The sequence below is a fragment of the Arachis hypogaea genome, chromosome 10, assembly GCF_003086295.3.
Source record: "Arachis hypogaea cultivar Tifrunner chromosome 10, arahy.Tifrunner.gnm2.J5K5, whole genome shotgun sequence".
NCBI classification, from domain to species: Eukaryota; Viridiplantae; Streptophyta; class Magnoliopsida; order Fabales; family Fabaceae; genus Arachis; species Arachis hypogaea.
The window spans coordinates 113,091,094-113,111,813 of NC_092045.1; the positions used below are offsets into that span (position 1 = coordinate 113,091,094).

Here is a 20,720-nt window from a genome sequence, read left to right on the forward strand (position 1 = left end):
CTGTATCAAAAATTTAATGTGGAAGAAATCTTATCAAAATTGACTCCATTAAATGTGTCAAAAGAAGTATTTACTCCATTCATATATACTATCTAAAAATTCGCTTTGTGCATGCAATAAATTTATTGGTGAGCGGCCAACATTTAAATAAAATTTCAATTTACGAAAATTAATTATTGGTCAGACAATTTAAAAAATATTGTAAAAAATAAAAAAATATACTAACTAGAAAATATAGCATGTATTATAATTTTGTTAGAGATATAATTATTTATGTTATTTTTTTTATTTACTTAAATTTTTAGGATGAATAATTTCATAACATGATATTAGAGTTTTATATTAAAAAAATGTAGGATCATTTTAATAATGAAAATAAATTTTATTTAATTAAAGAATAATACTACATATTCAAGTCTTTTTGTTAACTAAATTTAACTAAGTTGATCTAATATAACAAAAATTAGTTATAACTAGTATTATTTCAAGTCTTATTGTTTAACTTGATTAGACTTATAAAAAAAACTTGAATGTGTAGCATTACTTTTAATTAAATATGTCTTTTTGTATGATTAACTACTCTTCTTGTTGAGTTTTAAAATATTTTAAAAATATTTTTATCGTTAATAAATATAAAAAGATCTTTTAATTTATACGTAATATTAAATATTCTTACGTTGAATTAAATTCTTCTTGTTATATTATTTTCATATATATATGATCCCCAAATCCTATAGTGATACAAAATCCTAGTACAACTAACCCTTTGTCCCCAATAGTATGATGATGATTGTGGCAGCCTTGTTGACTGTTCTTATAACTCTGCTGTTGAAGTCTGCTTTTGATGCCATCTCATGGTACTTGCTCACCCCACTACGCATCAAGAGAATCATGGAGAAGCAAGGTGTGCGTGGCCCAAAACCCCGTTTTCTCACCGGCAACATTCCAGACATGGCCTCCCTTGTTTCAAGAGCTGTTTCTCAAGACATGAAACACATTAGCCACGACATTGTTGATCGCATTATGCCCCATTTTGTTGCATGGTCCAATAAATATGGTACATTATTTATATTTCCTTATTCACACTTAATTAGCTACTTGCACCTTGAAATGTTACTGAATAAAATAGCAAATTGATTGCGAATTTGCTACTGATTTATCAACGTTAATAAGTACCCTATGATTTTCTACCTCAATTTTACAAATTTGTAACAAAATTCGGCCGCACTATTCTAGTCAAAATTAGGGTATTCAATTCGTGTTGCGGTTTAGATCGATTTTAATTTTATTTTAAATTTTATCTAATTCAATCTAAATTATTGTAATTTGTCTTAGATCGATTTGTTTGATTTTAAAAAAAATTAAGATTTAATAATTAAAAAATATAAGTAATTTTAGATTGATAAATAAATTTTATTTTATATTTATAAAATACTCACTAAATTATAATATTAATAAAAAATTAATACTCAATTTGGTCATTGAAAGTTAAAGTCAGATTCAATTTGACTCTTAAAATCTCAATAGATTCAAATTGGATCTTGAAATTTATAATTGTAATTCATATTAATCTTTCAGCTAATCTCCATTAACGACGTGTTGATTTGATATATTATTTTGTTGTGATTAGGATTCCTCGCGCTAGATTACATGTGATCCAGATTTATTTGAGCTCTAGAAGCTTGATTATTTCTTCTAGAATTGTAAAATTTTCAAATTGAACTTGTTATGATCGTCTTAGTAAAAATATTAGTTGTGGAGCCAATCAAGCTTCTAGGAGGTTTAATAGGTGTCACTTTAGTCACATGAAATTTAGGTGATGAATTTAAATTTTAGCAAGTGCAAAATTAACATGCCGTTTACGGAAATTAGTCTAAAAACTAATGTAAGTTATTATTATAAATTTTGGGAGCTGAACTGAGTTAATTGTAGTTTTATAGGTCAATTTAAGTCTGATCTCAAATTTTAGAGGTGAAATTGAATATTATATTAACTTTGAGTAAGATAAAAATTTGCAATGAATTAAATGTTAAATCTTAAATTTAATAATAAAATAATAATATTATGGAATAAGTATAGGTAGATGATGAAAATACTAAACAATGTGAATAATAGATATATATCGGATATTTATTTCACTAGGTGTACGGATAATTGTTTTAATATTAAGATTTAGATGATTAATGTAGAGGTGTAGTGTGTTTTTATTTGATTGGTGATTGTTCATGTTGTTCAAAATGGTCATTGTCTACTTAGCACTCCTCATATATTATATCATATTGTATAGCTTATATTGAATTAGATCCGTTTTTAGAATTAAATTCTAAATTCTATCTAATTTATGTGATTTGCCAAAAATTAGTATAGTTTTAACCTGTTTGCAGTTTGAATTGAACTAGATAAATAATTTTATTTGTAGTTACACCCCAGTCAATAATATTTTACTTGAAAAAAATCTATAGGTAAATAGTTCTTTAAGGTATAGATATCATGGACAACATTTTGCTATGCTGTGGATTTATTTGGTGCAGATTTTTCTACAAATTTTTTGTTTTTCATTTAATTAGGAATCATTTGATTAGATTTTCTTACAGATCCACTATTGATTATTGGTAATTGATTTACATATGAACGGACCATTTTGTGCAGGGAAGAGATTTATATATTGGAATGGAATAGAGCCAAGGCTATGCCTAACAGATACAGAATTGATCAAACAGTTCTTGTCAAAATACAATTCTGTAAGCGGAAAATCATGGCAGCAACAACAGGGTACTAAACATTTCATTGGGAGAGGATTGTTGATGGCTAATGGTAAAGATTGGTACCATCAACGTCACATGGTTGCTCCTGCATTCATGGGAGAGAGGCTCAAGGAATTTGGAGGGCACATGGTGGAATGCACCAAGGAGATGATCAAATCATTGGAAACTGCTTTGGAGTTTGGAGAATGTGAGGTGGAGATTGGAGAGTATATGACCAAACTCACTGCTGATATTATCTCAAGGACTGAGTTTGGTACTAATTACAACAAGGGAAAGCAAATATTTCATCTCCTTACAAAGCTTCAGAAACTTGTTGCTCAAGCCACTCGCCATCTTTGCGTTCCAGGAAGCAGGTATTAGTGAAGATAATAGTTGAAAATCGTAAAATAATTTGACATACTTTTTTAATCAAGTTATTTAATTAACTATAATTTTAACTATAAATTCTAATAGCAATGGTATATTTAATATTATTTTTATTAGGGGTGGCAATGAGTAGGGTAAGGTTTGAATCCAACTCTAATCCTATCCGTCGGTTGAGATTTTTATATAAACTCAACCCTATCCTACCATCGAGTTGAGAATATCCCAATCCTAACCTTATCCATTCTTAATCTGTGGGTTACAAAAAATATACAATACTATTATATAACTTGATGATAATTTAAAATAGAACTGATTTTTATGTAAAAAAAAAATATTAAATTATCAATTAATAATTTTCTTTTAGTGGCTAAGGATCTTTTGCATTTAGTGAGAGGTCTTTGATTCAACATCCACTTAAAACATATTTTTATATAAGTATATAATATAAACATATATAGAGTGCGGGTTGGTCGGGTAGGGTTGAAGCTCAATCCGCACCCTACCCGACCCGCACCCAATCTTATCCGCTGCGAATCGGATTGACAACCCTACCCGAACGGGTGGGATCGAGTTGGATACCCGTGGGTAGGGTACATATTGCGGTTCCTAGTTTTATGTTGCCTATTATAATAATAATAAATAACACCATAATTTGATTAAAATAACAAGGGTAACGATGAAAAAGATTATCATTTTTAAATGGAATAGATTAATTAATTTAGTTTCTGTAGTATTGATATAATTTCATATATGAACATATTTTGGGTGATTTTATTTCAATATATGTTGTAATTTATCATTTTGAATTTGATTTGATTTATTTTTTTTCAATAAGGTAGTTAATATTATATTCAGAAATGTTTAGTAACAAAAAGCTTTATCTTAAGATTGTTAAAATTTATTATTTTTTACTTTAGTTAATAGCTTTATATTTGTGTAGGTTTTTTCCTAGTAGCTATAACAAAGAGATAAAGATGTTGAAGGTGGAAGTGGAGAAGCTGTTGATGGAGATCATAGAAAGCAGAAAAGATTGTGTTGAGACAGGTAAGGCGGATTCATTTGGGAAGGATTTGTTGGGTATTCTTCTAGAAGAGATGCAAAACAAAGGTGGAAGCATGAAGAATTTGCAAGTTGTTATGGATGAATGCAAAACATTCTTCTTTGCTGGGCATGAAACAACAGCAATATTGCTCACTTGGACCACCATGTTGCTAGCAAGCAATCCACAGTGGCAACAAAAAGTCAGAGATGAGGTTAGGAAGGTCTTCAATGGGGAAACTACTCCTCCCATGGATCAACTATCTAAGCTTACTGTGGTTAGTAACTCATCACTATAGCTTCTTCTTTTTCCTTTTTACTACTAAATCTTAGTAGAGATTGAGGAACTAATTTGTCTTGTTATTCTTCACAGTCTGTTAAGAATTTTTAATATGAAAGATTTTTTTTGTATCTCGGTTATTTTTTTGAGTAAAAACAAATTTTTACATTATGTTTAATAATTTTGCCACATTTTTAATTTTTTTTAGAATATTTTTTTATTTTTTATGATTTTTATTTTATTTTTTATTTTTTTTTGCATTGGAGCTATTTAGCGTTGCCCATTGTTATTTTATTTTATTTTTGAAATTGAATTCAATACCTCAAAAATATATGATTAACTAACATAGCTTTACACTATAATAGATTAATTTTGTGTTGGCCTGTGACTCTATTATTTTATTATTGTTAGAATTAATAAAGGTTAAATAAGATAAGTTTATTAGACTATTTTTTTTTTGTTCTTTCTAACGTCACTATTTTATTATGTTGATGTGTCAAAATAGATAATTATCCATTATTGAGAAATAAATAAATATTATTATATTTTAATTAAAATTGGTAAAAATCTTACATATTTAATATTTTTAATTTTTTCTTTTAAATCCATTGATGATTTTACCAAGATATTTTTTTCTATCTTATTTGCTTTTATTTTTTTACAAAATTTTTAAAAAATATTAAAAAAAAGAAAACACAAATTAAAAAAATCTTAAATTTGTTAAAAAATTGTTGACTAAAAAAAGCCAGCATTGATTTTCTTGCACAATTTAGTAACCAATTCAAATATAATTATATTAAGTGTATATTAAAATTAATAACTAATATAAAATATATATTGAAATATAAAATACACATTGAAAATAATTTAAATAATACATATATTTTTATAAATAAATACATAATAGTTAATTTTAGTGACTGATTTTAAGTACAAATAGTATTTTTGTTTATAATCTTAATAACAGTTGATGATGTTGCAGTTAAACATGGTGATTAACGAATCAATGAGGCTGTATCCTCCAGCAACTGTGCTTCCAAGAATGGTGTTTGAAGACATTGCATTAGGTGATCTTTACATCCCTAAAGGCTTATCAATTTGGATTCCAGTGTTAGCTATTCACCATAGCCAAGAACTTTGGGGCAAAGATGCAAATGAATTCAACCCAGAAAGGTTTGCTTCAAAATCATTCATGCCTGGCCGGTTCCTACCATTTGCCTCTGGCCCCAGAAATTGTGTTGGACAATCATTTGCCATTATGGAAGCCAAGATTATTTTGTCCATGCTTATCTCTAAGTTTAGCTTCACCATTTCAGATAACTATAAGCATGCACCTGTGGTTGTTCTCACAATTAAGCCTAAGCATGGTGTTCAACTTTGTTTCAAGCCCTTGGATCCATAAGACCATAACTTATAATAGACTTATTTATAGGCATCATGATGATAAGTGATGTATTAAAAAAAAAACTTTAATATTATTGTATAAATAAATAAAAGGATGAATCAATTTTATCCTATTATAATTTTTGTAAAACAATTACATTTCAGTCTTGTATTTCCTTTATATAAATTGTTACCGGATGTAGAAATTTATAGAGTTTCTGGTGAAAACCATTTTATATATATATATATATATATATTTTTTTATGCAAAAGATATTAAAACTCACACATACCATATATATATATATATATATATATATATATATATATATATATATATATATATATATATATATATATATATATATGGTATGTGTGAGTTTTAATATATATATATATATATATATATATATATATATATATATATATATATATATATATATATATATGGTATGTGTGAGTTATATATATATATATATATATATATATATATGGTATGTGTGAGTTTTAATATCTTTTGCATAAAAATATATATATATATATATATATATATATATATATATATATGGTATGTGTGAGTTTTAATATCTTTTGCATAAAAATTAAGCTTTTATGTGACTCACTAATAATCTATAAGATTGTCCTTTGATTATTGTGAGCGATTAAATATCTACAATACCCTAAATAGCTATAAATCTTAAGTAACATAATCAAACTCAAAGGTTTAGGTATCTCTAATACAAAGTTTCTAGAATCTTAAAGAATTATTCAAAATTGACAACTTTATATATAGAGAATTATACGTGAATTTCTATTATATTTTAAATATTTTATCATATATCTATGTTTTAAGTTTAGTATCTAAACTCTTCAAATTTTTGTATTGTAACACAATTCTTTACCTACAACCAGTCAAATTCATTTGCTCAATATAATAGTAATAATAATAACGAGTAATAATAATCAAAACTATATACAGAGTAATTATACATAATTATTAATCGTGTGTATTATCTTAATCATTTTAAATGGTTTATACGCTAATAAAAATTAAGCAAGTTTTTTAACTTTATTCGTGTAGAGAATTTTCAATGAGCAAGACCTGAAGAAGAGGAAAGAGAAAAGAGGGTCGAACTGAAAAAAAAAATTTATTGCTTAGCATTGACTATTAAAGATTTTGATTGAAGTATAAGATTGAAACATTTTTAATCAAATTAAGCTAAATTCAAATGTTAAGAGTAGAAAGTATATATTTTTGAACAACTAGCAACATATCTCCTCAAACCACTCTCTTTATGAATAGCAGTAATTATTGTTTTAGAATATTTTTTTTAATTGTTTTCTTTCTCTTCGTTATCCATTAGATAATATTTTTTTAATATCTCAATTGGAAAAATTCCATTAGATAATGTACTCCAAAAAATATAATGTACTCCAGATGAAAAGTATCAGAAGTCTCAAAGTTGATTTAATGAGAAGGAAGAGAAATTAGAGCAGAAAAAAGTGAAATTGGGAATTTATTGAAGAAGTGAAAAGAAAAATGAAATTATCTGTTTGTTACAATGGGTTTTATACATGGTTAATAAAGGGTGAGATGAGTGATTACAAATTCGTTAGGTGTTGAGCTGAAGTCTAACTGACTGGCGTTCTCAGCTGTGGACTGAATATAAAGAGTTGTAGAAGGTTCTTCATTGTCTTTTACTAACACCAAACAATTAAAAATAATTATATAATTTCAGATATAATAAATACATAATTACTAATGTTTAAAAAATCGAATCGGATTGATTGGTTGAACCGGTTTAACTGAAAATTGACGATAAAAATAGTTTGATTTGTCTCTAATAACCGTCTTTTTGTAAACCGCTGCAAAACTGCTGAACCGGCTAAAATTTCAAGTTCAATGTTACTAGGGATTACTTGTTGCTGTTTTGTAATATTTTTTTGAAATTTCAGGTTTAGTGTAATTAGAAATTACTTGTTGCTATTTTGTAATGCAATAATGTTTGTTGCTAAATGATAATTTGTATTGCTGTTGTTTTTAATTTTATGAATGATTTGTTAATTTTAATTATCAATGATAGTATTAATCAAAGAAGCAATTGTTGATAACAATGCATTGTGAATAATAACTTGCCTACCAATCCTCCTATTTTGATTTTGTTACTTTCAAATTCGCTCCAATCTATTTACAGGTTCATAAACACGGATGAAGTTGATTTTGTTAATAACTTTTGTGTTTCTTTTGCTTTTCTAGGATTTTAAATTGATATATAGCTTCAATGTAGTCACTATTTTTCTTACTGATCTGCTAATGGTTTGGTATTACTTTTACCATTGCTGCTTTTATAATTGCTACAGCCGCTGCTGAACATGTGTAGACTATTTATTTAACGTACATGGCAACTTGAGAAAAACCAGAGTCATGCATCTGATATAAGGCTTGTTTTTTAGATTTGTATATTTAGTATTTACAACCTAAGCAATTTCTTTCTGTTATTATCATTATTATCTGTTTAGTAGTATTTTTTATGTTTTACTTGTTTTCAATTTGTTATAATTTTTTTTGTACTCTATAATATAATATATATATTAAAGGTATTTTCATGTTGGCATTTAATATTTAGATATTTTTTTATTATTTAACTTTTAAATTTGTATTTTGACAAGATCATATAAATTTGTGTTAGTGATGTAACTGAGAAAGGGTAGCTATTAGCTACACTTGATATAATAAGTATGTGGTGTGACCTTGTTTAGTATATATAGCAAAAAAAATTCTTCTTGTAAACACACTTTCTAATAGAATTTCAAAAGCATTTTCTCTTCTAATTTCATTTCTCTTACTGAAAATCTCATATGGTATCAAGAGCCTCAATGTCCTTCCTCATCTCTACTTCATCCTCAACAAAATAACCTCTCATTCCCATAGCTGAAAAGCTTGATGGCACCAATTTCAACACATGGCGCCATTAAACATGGTTCACAATTCAGAGTCTTTCAATGGAGACTCATCTTGATTGGGCTAATGCTCCTAATAAATTTGAACTTGTGACGAAGTCTCCGCCTACAACAGCATCAAAAGTTGATGCAACAACCAAATCTGATTCTGCAACAGAAACTTCAACAAATCTGCTACAAGAAACTAAAGCATTCAAGATCTGGAAGCAAGATGATCTCTCCCTTATCATATGGCTCATGGCTTCAATGACTACATCATACAAGAACAAGATTGTTCATTGTGCATGCTTCTGTGATGCGTGGACCACCATCATCACCTACTTCTCCTCAACATCCAAGACAAAAATTCAAAACTTGAAATTCCAATTAAAATGTGTCAAAAAAATAGGTACAGTTCATGATTATCTCTCCAAAGTTCAAAAGCTAGTTGACTCCATTTCTGCTATTGGGTATCAACTGGATGATGAGGATCATATCCAAGCTATTACTGATGGATTGCCTGAGGATTATAGTGGTTACATAACTTCTATCATATCAAGATTGGGCACTTTCTCTGTTAGTGAGGCAGAATCCTTTCTTCAAGCGTATGATGATATGCTTGATAGATTTAAGACTCCATCCTCATTAATTCCCGTGGCAAACTTCACACAAGCTTTCTTATTGTCATCAACTAGAGGAATGGGTGCAAGACGAGGTCGTGGTGGCGGTAGATCCCAAAGGGGTGGTCAGAGCTCATGGCACCTCCAAGAACAAACTGCCAAATTTGTGGCAGGGTAGGTCATGCAGCATGGAGCTGCTACCTCGCTTTAATCAGCAGTTCCAACCAAACCCACCACGTCCTACTCCTCCACCACAATTTCCCTTTTCTAATACATGCCCTCCATCACCAACTGCATCATTCCATCAGCCACAAACATATATGTCTACAACATCCTCCATTGGAGACTCATCCTGGTATGCTGACTTAGGAGTATCTCATCATGTCACTGTCGATCCCAACAATTTGCTCTCTCATTCTCCAAGCAATCTTGATCATGAGCAACTTTTTGTAGGTAATGGTGCATATATTTCTATTCATAAATCTGGTTCCTATTTTCTCTGAATATCGCTCTGAGAAATGTTTGTTTTTAGGCTATGACACTAAATTTTATGGATATAAATGTATGAGTAAGTTTGGAAAAGTTTATATGTCTCGGCATGTGATCTTTGATGAGTTGAGTTTTTCTTGTCATGATTTGTTTCAAAATTCTTCTACTCACATTACTAACATTAAATCTATTCCTAGCTATATTACTGATGCTTATTACAGCTTATCCTCCACATTAAAATCACCAAATACTACCATGACAAGTAACTCGTTCTCCAATCAAACTCAAACTGGTGGAACAACTACAAATTTGCAATCACCTACACCTACTAGTTTGCAGGACACTAGTATTTTTCCTAACCCAGTTTTAGAGACTAATGTCTCTATGCATAGTGAGGCCACTAGTCAGGGACTTGATCCCCCTCCAAGTTAGCTTCCTCATTCAACCACCAATACACACAATATGGTAACAAGATCAAAGACGGGTATACACAAGCCAAAGTCCTATATTACACATATTGATATTGATCTTAAACAACAAGTACCTAAAACTGCTGCTCAAGCTATCCAAACCCCTCATTGAAAGGAGGCTATGGATGCTGAGCTCAAAGCACTAAGGCAATGCAATACTTGGTGTCTTGTGACTCACCCACCGAATGCAACTATAGTAGGGAGCAAGTGGGTTTTTGCCATTAAACGAAACACTAATGGTGAGATTGTTCGTTATAAAAATTGTCTTGTTGCCAAAGATTTTCATCAAACCGAAGGCATAGACTATGAGCAAATGTATAGCCCAGTGATAAGACCTTCTTCTGTTCATGTTGTGCTTACTCTAGCCATCACACAAGGATGGGTTCTACGTCAGTTTGATTTCAATAATGCTTTCTTAAATGAAACTTTAATGGAACATGTTTTTATGACTCAACCATAAGGCTATGAAGACAACAATACTAACCTGGTATGCAAGCTGAATAGGGCCCTGTATGGCCTGAAACAGGCGCCACGGACATGGTACTTAACTTTGAAAGAAACATTGACAAAGTTTGGGTTTGAAAGTACTCGATCCGATATTTTTCTGTTTGTAAGAAAAATACCAAATCAGTCGTATACATGATAGTATATGTCGATGACATTGTTGTCACTGGAAATGATGCTAATGAAATTGATCTATTGATTAAGCAAGTCAATACAATTTTTCCTCTTAAATATCTTGGTAATTTACATTTTTTCCTTGGCATAGAATTTTTTTATTTGCAGGGAGGACGCGTACACCTATCTCAAAGGAAATATGCAATGAAAATTTTGAAAAAGGCCAACATGAAAATGGCAAATGCCTTGCCTACTCCCATGGTTGAGAATTTGAAACTCTATACAAATGATTCTGAACTTTGTTCTGATCCGAAGCTTTATCGTTCTATAGCAGGAGCTCTCCAATATCTGACTATGACAAGGCCTGATCTTGCGTTTTCTATGAATAGAGTTTCACAATTTATGCACAACCCCACTCTTAATCACTGGAAAGCAGTAAAGAGGATCTTGCGCTATTTGAAAGGGACGGTAAGTGATGGGATTATCTTTTCAAAGTGTACTAATTTTAAACTCATGGATTTTGCTGATGCAGATTGGGCAAGTGATCTCGATGACCGGCGGTCTCTCACAGGCTACTATGTATATCTAGGAACAAATCTAATTTTCTGGAAGTGCTATAAACAATCTAAAGTCAGCCATAGTAGCACAGAGGCCAAATATCGTGCGTTGGCTTCCGTGCAATCTGAACTTGTGTCACTACAGCATCTTCTTAGTGAACTAGGTGTGTTTCAAAAGATTGCTCCATCAATTTACTGTGACAACCAGAAGCTTGCAGCCAATCCAGTTTTCCATAATCGTTGCAAGCATTTGGAATCAGACTTGCATTCGTTAAGAGAAATGGTGAATAATTAAGAAAGAACTGTTTCTAGTTAACATTCCTGCACTTGACTAAATTGCAAATGTGTTAACAAAATCATTATCTTTTAGGTTGTTTGAATTTTTCAAAGGCAAACTTAGGGTCAGTAGGGCTGAGAAAAGGTAGCTATTAGCTACACTTGATATAATTAGTATGTGGTGTGACCCCCTCTTAGTATATATAGCAGAAAAAACTCTTCTTATAAACACAATTTCTAATACAATTCCAAAAGTATTTTCTCTTCTAATTTTATTTCTCTTACTAAAAATCTCATAATTTGGTTGATGATATTTTATGTAGTATTTTAAATTTTGAATATATTTTAAAATTTATATTAGACTATAATTATATTTTAGGATGTTTATTTATAATTTATTTATTATTCTATTCATAAACGATTTTTTCGGTTAAACCATCAGTTAGACCGATTAAACCAATAAACTAATAAATCAATGATTAAAACGATTTGATCTAATTGGTCTTGTTCTCAGAACCTTAGTAATTACAGATATTATATATATAATTATAGGTGTTATATTATATAAGACAATTTTAGATATTATTTCTCTAAAATTATCAAAATAAAAATATACTTCTTCTTCTCAATCACATATTGTAGTTCACTTGGCATTAAATATCTCGTTGTATTAGTATTTTAATTAATTATATTTTATGCATATCAAGAAATCAGTTATTTATTTACAATATATAAAAAATATAAAATATATCAAAATAAAACCAATCTGTTTACATCAAAAATAAAATCTGATAAAATAAAATAAAATAAAAGTAGGAGGAAAAAAAAAGGGGAAAGTTGAAGAAATTAGAGAGGAGAAAAATAAAAAAGAAATAAAAGAAAACACAAGCAAAGGGACACAGCTATGAAAGCAACATTTATATCATTATATGTCATTTTGTGCATTAGTGTCATGTGCCAGAAGACTTATATAAACATTATTGTTTATCCGATCCATCCTATTCTTCTTCCTCACACAAAAACATCCTTTTTTAACTTTATTTTTTTTTTATCAATTTGTTTAGTTGATGCAAACCATTCAAAACTCCTAACTTTTAATAGGTCACACCTAATTCTCAAAATCACATGGTAAAAGTTAGGGAGGTACATGTAATTAGGCATCACAGGCCCCACTGATGATGTACAAATTAGTAATAAAAACTGTAAATTAAAAATTATATTCAATGTATGTATTCATATGTATTATACAATGGCAAATTGGCAATACAACTCATCCATATCATTCATCATGGATGATATATAATATATGTATAAACCTTATTAAAATTCAATCTAATAGTAAATTGATAAATAAATTACACAATTTGCATGTCAAATATATTAACAAATTTCTTTTAGTGAAATTCTAAAATTATCTACAAAAGAGATAATATCATTAACAAAATTACCTATAAAAATGAAATCATCGAAAAAAAAAAAGAAAAAGAAAATTCATTTATAAAAATATTAAAAAATATTTTTTTATGGATAATTTTGAAATTTAATTTAGCAGCAACATAAATTTTCATATATAATTTTGTTACCTTCACACTTTTTTTCCCTTTTTGCCCTTGTCTGAGGTAAATCACTAAATTATTACTTCTTCTTGCTCCTATCTCTATTGTTGGAGAAGATTGAACACAAACCAGAGAGACTTACAGGAGGAACATTCAGAACAGGATTGACTCTAACACTATTGTTATTATTATTCCCATAATATGATGCATTGTGACTTCTCTTCAATGGAGGCTTTAGACGATGATGATGATTAGAATTGGAAGAAGAAGAAGACCTTGTTGTTGTTGCTGTTGCTGTTGTGGTGCTATAAGAATAATAATGCTTCTGATGAGAATTTTGTTGCTTGATAGAGGAAGAAGAAAGTGGGACCCTTTTAGGAGAAGAACCAGTTGAATTGCTTCTTGACAAAAGTGGCAATGGACACAATCTCCTACCATACCCACTTCCACAACTGCTACTTCTCTTGAAGCTCCAAAATGATTTTGAATTTGAACCACCATCAACATAGACTTTTGTTTCTTTGTTTCTAATAATAATTTCATTATTAGTAAATTTTTCTTCTGTAGAGTTGGTCCGAGTGGTAAGTGGCTCGATATTGCTTAAGCAAGAAGGTACCGGGTTCGAGGCTTTGTGTATGCCGCTATGCTCTATTTTTTGTAATTGATGACTACTACCGTTTTGCTTCAGAGGGGCATTTGTGTCTTTTTGGGTGTTCTTGATTTCAGTTGGGACGATTCTACCCTCAGAGAAAAGCTCATCAGCTGAAGATGTTTGGTTGTTCTCTTCATGGATATGGAAATCGAAATCAATGGATGAGTTGAATCTAGATGAGTTTGATCTCAAAGGGTGTTGAATTCTCTCAACTGGGATCACATCAAATTGGGAGAAATCATGTGAGAATGAAATTCTTGGACTCATTGGATTTTCTGAGCAAATAAATTCAACCACCATTTTTCTTAGGAAAAAAAAATGGTGAAAGAGTTAACCCAAAAAAAATGAGGAAAGGATCCTTTTTATGAAAGAACTAAACAGAACAATGGAGGGTTCAAGAAAAAAAAAAAAAAACTTTGAATTGAGGAAAGGTGAGAAATCAAATCAAAGTTTTAATTTGCAACCTTTTTTTCTTTTTGAGTGGTCCAATAGTGAAGGCAAAAAAGTTGTGATGATATGAGGAATAATAACATGGCAAATAGGGTGTTGAGGGAACAGAGAATGAGACTTTGGAAAAGAAAATGGTGAGTGGTTTCTTTTTAAGTCACAGATTCAAAGGTTGGAACGTTGAAGAGGGTGGTGTTGGTTGCAGAAAGATGAAGCCATGTGTTTTTGTAAGGTTAGACTAATTCATTCAGCACAGCTTTTCAAACATGGTGGTTAACAACCATTAAAAAATGAAAACAAAGAAGCTAACTCCAATATTAAAATGAATAGGAAAAGAAAAAAAAAACTCATTTCAACTATTCTTATATTATTCTAGTATTATATGGTAGTCCACATTTTGATTTATTTTGTATTACATAATAAAAGTTCATTCTTAAACATTTTTTATTTAATAAGAAGTGATATATTTTTTTATGAGAAAACAATAAATAAGTCCTTTATTTTTTATCTCGAAGACAAATAAATTATTGATTAACTAAAAATATAAAAATATTTTTCATTTTTTAAAATATGGAACATCTAAGTTCCTCCACATGATTTATTTGTCCTTATATATCTTAGACAAAAAATCTTAAATGTCTTCCGTATTTTAAAAAATAAAAAATAATAATATTTTTAATTAATAAAAATTTATATATCTTTAAATTTTAAACTCAAATAATTTGAAATTCTTTATTTATTATATTTTATATTAACACGTCAGTTTAAGATTTAAGATTTATATTTTATATTCATAATTCATAAAAGTCATCTACACACTCATAATCATTTGTGGGTAAGCTAAGTTTTAACTCTATATTTTACAATTTTTAATAAAATATACAGTTATAATGATTTATGAACAAATTAAATATTTTAACTCTATATATTAACAAGTAAACCATTACAAGCATACAAAGTTTACATTTTTTATTAGATCTAATCCTTCGCAATGATTTATGAACGAGAAAAATGGTAAGTGAATAAATGTTTTTTAACAAAATCTAATCAAATCTTCAAAATGTTATTTTTTAAATAACAGAAAAAAAAATTAGCACAAAAATTTTATGAAACTAACACAAATTTTTGGAACAAACAAAAAACACATAGTCTTTTGGATATAAACTCAACAATTATGTATAAATGACAAATATATATATATATATATATATATATATATATATATATATATATATATATATATATATATATAAAAGAGGAAGAAGGAAAGAAAACCAACAAAAAAAAAATGCAAAAAGAAATAACAGCAAATAAGCCACAAGGAAAATGAAAAAAAAAAAAGAAGACTTACATTAGGAAAAAAAATACCATTATTTATCTATCATTACTTTATGAACAATCCCATGTGACCAAATTAGTACGTCCAAAACTAATTAAAACCACTACTATGCTTAAAAAAGTACAGTGAGCAATGAATTAGCTATTATTAGGATTAGAGAACATGAAAAGACAATGTAAATCACCCTACAGCAACCAAATATGGGTTTTAAAATTTATTATTGATCCTCCCACATTGTGAGATCTATCTTTCCATTCCTATCCTATCTATTATCTATATCTATGTTAATGGCCCATCAACACACGCATAACTTCCATTATGTGAAGGACCAAAACAAAATAAAGCATCACATAACTTGTCACCTCTCTCCCTCATCTTTGTCAAAAACTTTGAGTTTTGAGTATCTATTTTTTATTTTTATTGTGAAAAATATACAATAAAAAAACAAAAAAATATTTTTATTAATTTTTTTACAAAATTTTAAAAGTAAAAAAAAAAACTAAAAATAGAATAACAACAAACCAAAAATACCTTTGTATTATTTTTACCTCAATTCCACCTGATTAGGCCACTTGCCATGTGAACAGAAAACCTAAAGTAGAAACGCCATTCACATTCATGAATCTTGTGCCATAATCCAAATGGCCAAACAACAATAATAATTTACCGTATATAGTACCCCATCCTCAGATCTTTTCACAAATGTCTTTTCTCTCATACTATTCTAGCTCCTCGTCTATATCCCTCTGTGTATGTACTTGTAACTTGTGGATGCTGTTTTTGTAATTGTCACACACAAAAAAGCACCAGTATTATATGGTTCCTTTTCTCTATCCCAAATTATCTTACACTTTTACTAAATATACATATATTTGAGATTTTTTAAAATTTAACAAGTTGATCTGGAAAATAAACTTATTGAAATATGGTAATTAAATATTATTAAACAATTCTTCTATTTTAGCGCATGACAACAATAAAGACGTCTTATAACCCACAAATTTAACCCAACAGAATACACAAATTTAATTATAATTTTAGTTTTTATCTTATCTTTATTTGTTTTTATCTTTTATAGGCCAATGTTCTATATATACTTAGTTTTATCTTCATAGTTTACAATTTTTCAATCAATCTACAATCAATAAACTTTCTTCATCTTTTCTTTCATTATTCTTTCACAATTTTATTATCTTTGCGTATTTTTTATGTACTCTTTCTGTTTTATTATGATATCAGAGCTCCTCTTGAGCTCTGTTGATATCTATGGATAAATTAACCAATTCAGATTTTAAAACACCTTCAACCTATCCTCCTACTTCATCCGGAGCCTTTTTTGGACCTTTCGTCAGCCCAACACTTTTCTTTCATGGCACTTCCTTTCAATAAAGAAGCTCGTCCTTCAAACCAACTTGAGCTTTTATCAAGTCCAACTACTCATTATCTTTGTTCTTTCAATACTTTTTCTACTATTAAAAATTTTTCAAATCGAGATTCATTCTTAAATACTTGGATCATTGATTCTGGTGCCACAGATCACATTGCATCAAATTTGTCTTGGTTTATTTCTTACACACAAATTTCTCCTATTATTGTACATTTACTAAATTGTTCTCAAACTACTGTTTCTTATAAAGGCATCGTTCAATTTTCACCATTTTTGGCTCTTTATGCCTTATTTCAACTTTAATATTATCTCTATCTCAAAAATTACTTCAGCACTCATATGTGAACTCACTTTTTCATCTTCTTCTTGCACTCTACAAAGTAACAATTTGGGGAAGATTGATTTGGCCAGAATAAGAGATGGATTATATATCTTTGAACCCAATTTCGGTAAAAATTCATCCACTACACCCTCCATAAATTTCATCCAATCTTCACCTATTACACCTTCAAATATATGTCATTTTCGTTTAGGACACCTTTCTGGACAAAGACTTAATCATTTACATAAACAATTTCCTTTTATCTCTATGCATCATGACGAGGCTTGTGACGTTTGTCATCTTTCTAAGCAAAAGAAACTTCCATTTTCTCAAAGTTTTAACAAAGCCAATGCAAGTGTTGATTTATTACATTTTGATATTTGGGATCCGTTTTGACAAAATTCTATTCATAATCATAAATATTCTTTTACTATTGTTGATGATTTTAGCTGCTTTACATGGGTTATTTTATTAAATCAAAAGGAGAAGTACAAAATCATATAAAAAATTTTATTACTTTAGTTGAAACACAATTCAACTCCAAAGTCAAAACTATTCGTTCCGATAATGGACCAGAATTTATTTTACATGATTTTTATGCTTCAAAGGGCATTATTCATCAACGTAGTTGTGTTGGAACTCCTCAACAAAATGGAAGGATAGAACGCAAGCATCAACATATTTTGAATATAGCTAGTGCTCTTATGTTTCAATCTAATTTACCATTATCTTTTTGGTCTTATGCTGTTAGACATGCTGTTTATTTACTTAACAGAGTTTTATCATCCGCAATTAATTTTAAAACATCATTTGAGATGTTATTCAATCATCCACCAAATTATCATGACCTTAAAGTTTTTAGATGCTTATATTTTGTTTCTATCCTAATGAAAAATAGATCAAAATTTGATCCAAGAGCCAAAAAGACGGTATTTATTGGCTTTCAACATGGTTTTAAAAGATATATTGTTTATGCTTTAGAAGATAAAAGAATTGAGATTTCTAGAAACATGATTTTTTATAAAATGATCTTGCCCTTAGTCACAAAAAATGTCCAATTTCATACACTCAGCCCAACATTGCCAAACACACCTTCTCAAAAACAAGATTCAGTTAGCCTTCTAGTTGAACCCTCACCTATATCCATTGACCCAACTCCATCTAGTTCTTTATTTTTTCCAACAACCTCTCCTTCTTTCTCACTATCGTTTCCTAACCAAGTTAAACCCATGACCACCGAATCACTTTCAACACACACATCTATCTCTCCTTCCGCACTAGACACCAATCCACCATTACCTTCTCATCCCCCGTCACCTTCTTCACCACCTGAGCAACCCCATCCTCGTCATTTCGACCGACCTCACCGACCTCCAGCATATCTCTCTGATTACTTGTGTAATTCCTCTCTCATCTCTACAAATTAATCTCCCTCAAAGTGCAAGTATCCTTTATCTTCAGTCATGTCTTTTTCTTCTCTTTCATCTTCACATAAAAAGTTTCTTTTATCTCTACATTCTGACGTTGAGTCAAAGTCTTTTAAGGATGCCAATCAACACTCTAATTGGCGTAGTGCTATGAAAGATGAGTTGGATGCTTTTGAGCTGAGCAAAACTTGGCGTCTTCTTGATTGTCCCGCAGGGGTTAAGCCGTTTGGCTGTAAATGGGTCTATCGCATCAAACACAAGCCTGATGGTTCAGTTGATCGATATAAAGCACGCCTTGTGGCTAAAGGGTTCACTCAAACTGAAGGTGTTGATTTCTTGGAAACTTTCTCCCCTGTTGTCAAACCCGCCACCATCACATTAGTTTTGGCGTTGACCTCTATGAAATATTGGCCCATACATCAGTTGGATGTCAATAATACTTTCTTACATGGGAATCTTTTTTAGGACGTTTATATGACTCTGCCACCCGATTTACATCTCCTCAACCGAATCAATGCTGTAAGCTACTAAAGTCACTGTATGGTTTACGACAATCTAGTCGTATGTGGTATGACAAACTTTCTCATCTTTTGTTATCTCATGGATATCAGCAGACCTCATCTGATTATAGTCTATTTGTTAAATTCATTGGTGATCAAATTTCTATCCTTTTAGTCTATGTTGACGACATTGTTCTCATTGGTAATTTCATTTCTAAACTTGCTGCCATTAAGTCTATTTTGCGCCAACACTTCTGAATTAAAGACTTGGGCCCATTAAAATATTTTTTGGGTATTGAGGTTGCTCAATCAGTGAAGAGAATTTGTTTATCTCAGAAAAAATATTGTCTTAATCTTTTGGAGGATTCTGGTTTATTAGGTGCTAAACCTGCCTCTGCTCCAATGGATAATACCACAAGACTATATCAAGACAAAAGTCTCCTGACTCTTTTGTATATCGCCGTTTGGTTGGCCATCTTATCTATTTCACCACTACTCGACCGGACATCACGTATGCCACTCAACAATTAAGTCAATTCATGGCATCTCCTACTGAATATCATCTTCAAGCTGCCAAGCATGTGTTACGATATCTGAAAACTAGTCCCGGCAAAGGACTTTTCTTTCCAAGGGAATCAGAAATTCAACTTATCGACTTCAGTGACTTTGATTGGGCCGGATGTCCTGACACTCGCCAATCTTTAATAGGTTATTGTTTCTTCTTAGGTAGTTCTTTCGTCTCTTGGAAGACCAAGAAACAAACCACTGTTGCCCGCTCATCCACGGAAGCAGAATATCGTGCACTTGCCAACACAACACAACTTGTGAACTTCAATGGATACTAAATGTGTTACAATTTTTACGCATCTCTCCTATCCGCCCACCAGTTTTATATTGTGATAATCAGAGTGCTCTTCATATTGCTGCTAAACCCGATTTTTTATGAACGGACAAACATTTAGAGGTTGATTGTCACTTGGTTCGACAAAAAGGTCAAGCTGGAGTGATGAAACTTCTCCTAATTCCCTCTTCTGGGCAACTAGCTGACATCTTCACCAAGCCTTTGTCTTCTCAACCCTTCCATCTTAATCTGAATAAGTTTAGTGTTCTTGACATCTTTCATCCTCCAACTTGCGGGAGCGTATTAAACCACTCTTCCACCTTAGCCCATGACAACAATAAAGACGTCTCACGGCCTACAAATTCAATTATAATTTTAGTTTTTATCTTATCTTATCTTTATCTTTATCTTATCTTTATTTGTTTTTATCTTTTATAGGCCAATGCTT

At 30.1% G+C, this 20,720-nt stretch overlaps 1 protein-coding gene across 1 annotated transcript; it reads left to right on the forward strand.

The window, feature by feature from the left end:
- Positions 1 to 758: 758 nt before the first annotated feature.
- Positions 759 to 5,865, forward strand: LOC112716715 (cytokinin hydroxylase). Its single transcript, XM_025768693.3, has 4 exons — positions 759 to 1,057; positions 2,650 to 3,118; positions 4,072 to 4,447; positions 5,432 to 5,865. Exons 1-4 carry the CDS (start codon positions 781 to 783, stop codon positions 5,849 to 5,851), a joined length of 1,542 nt encoding a protein of 513 aa, XP_025624478.1. The 5' UTR covers positions 759 to 780; the 3' UTR covers positions 5,852 to 5,865.
- Positions 5,866 to 20,720: the final 14,855 nt, after the last annotated feature.

Bases quoted from the DNA above. Each gene is read 5' to 3' on its own strand.
- LOC112716715 (XM_025768693.3), top strand. From the start codon at position 781: ATGATGATGATTGTGGCAGCCTTGTTGACTGTTCTTATAACTCTGCTG. The intron at 1,058-2,649 runs GTACATTATTTA...CATTTTGTGCAG, and splicing joins TGCATGGTCCAATAAATATG to GGAAGAGATTTATATATTGG. The intron at 3,119-4,071 runs GTATTAGTGAAG...ATATTTGTGTAG, and splicing joins CTTTGCGTTCCAGGAAGCAG to GTTTTTTCCTAGTAGCTATA.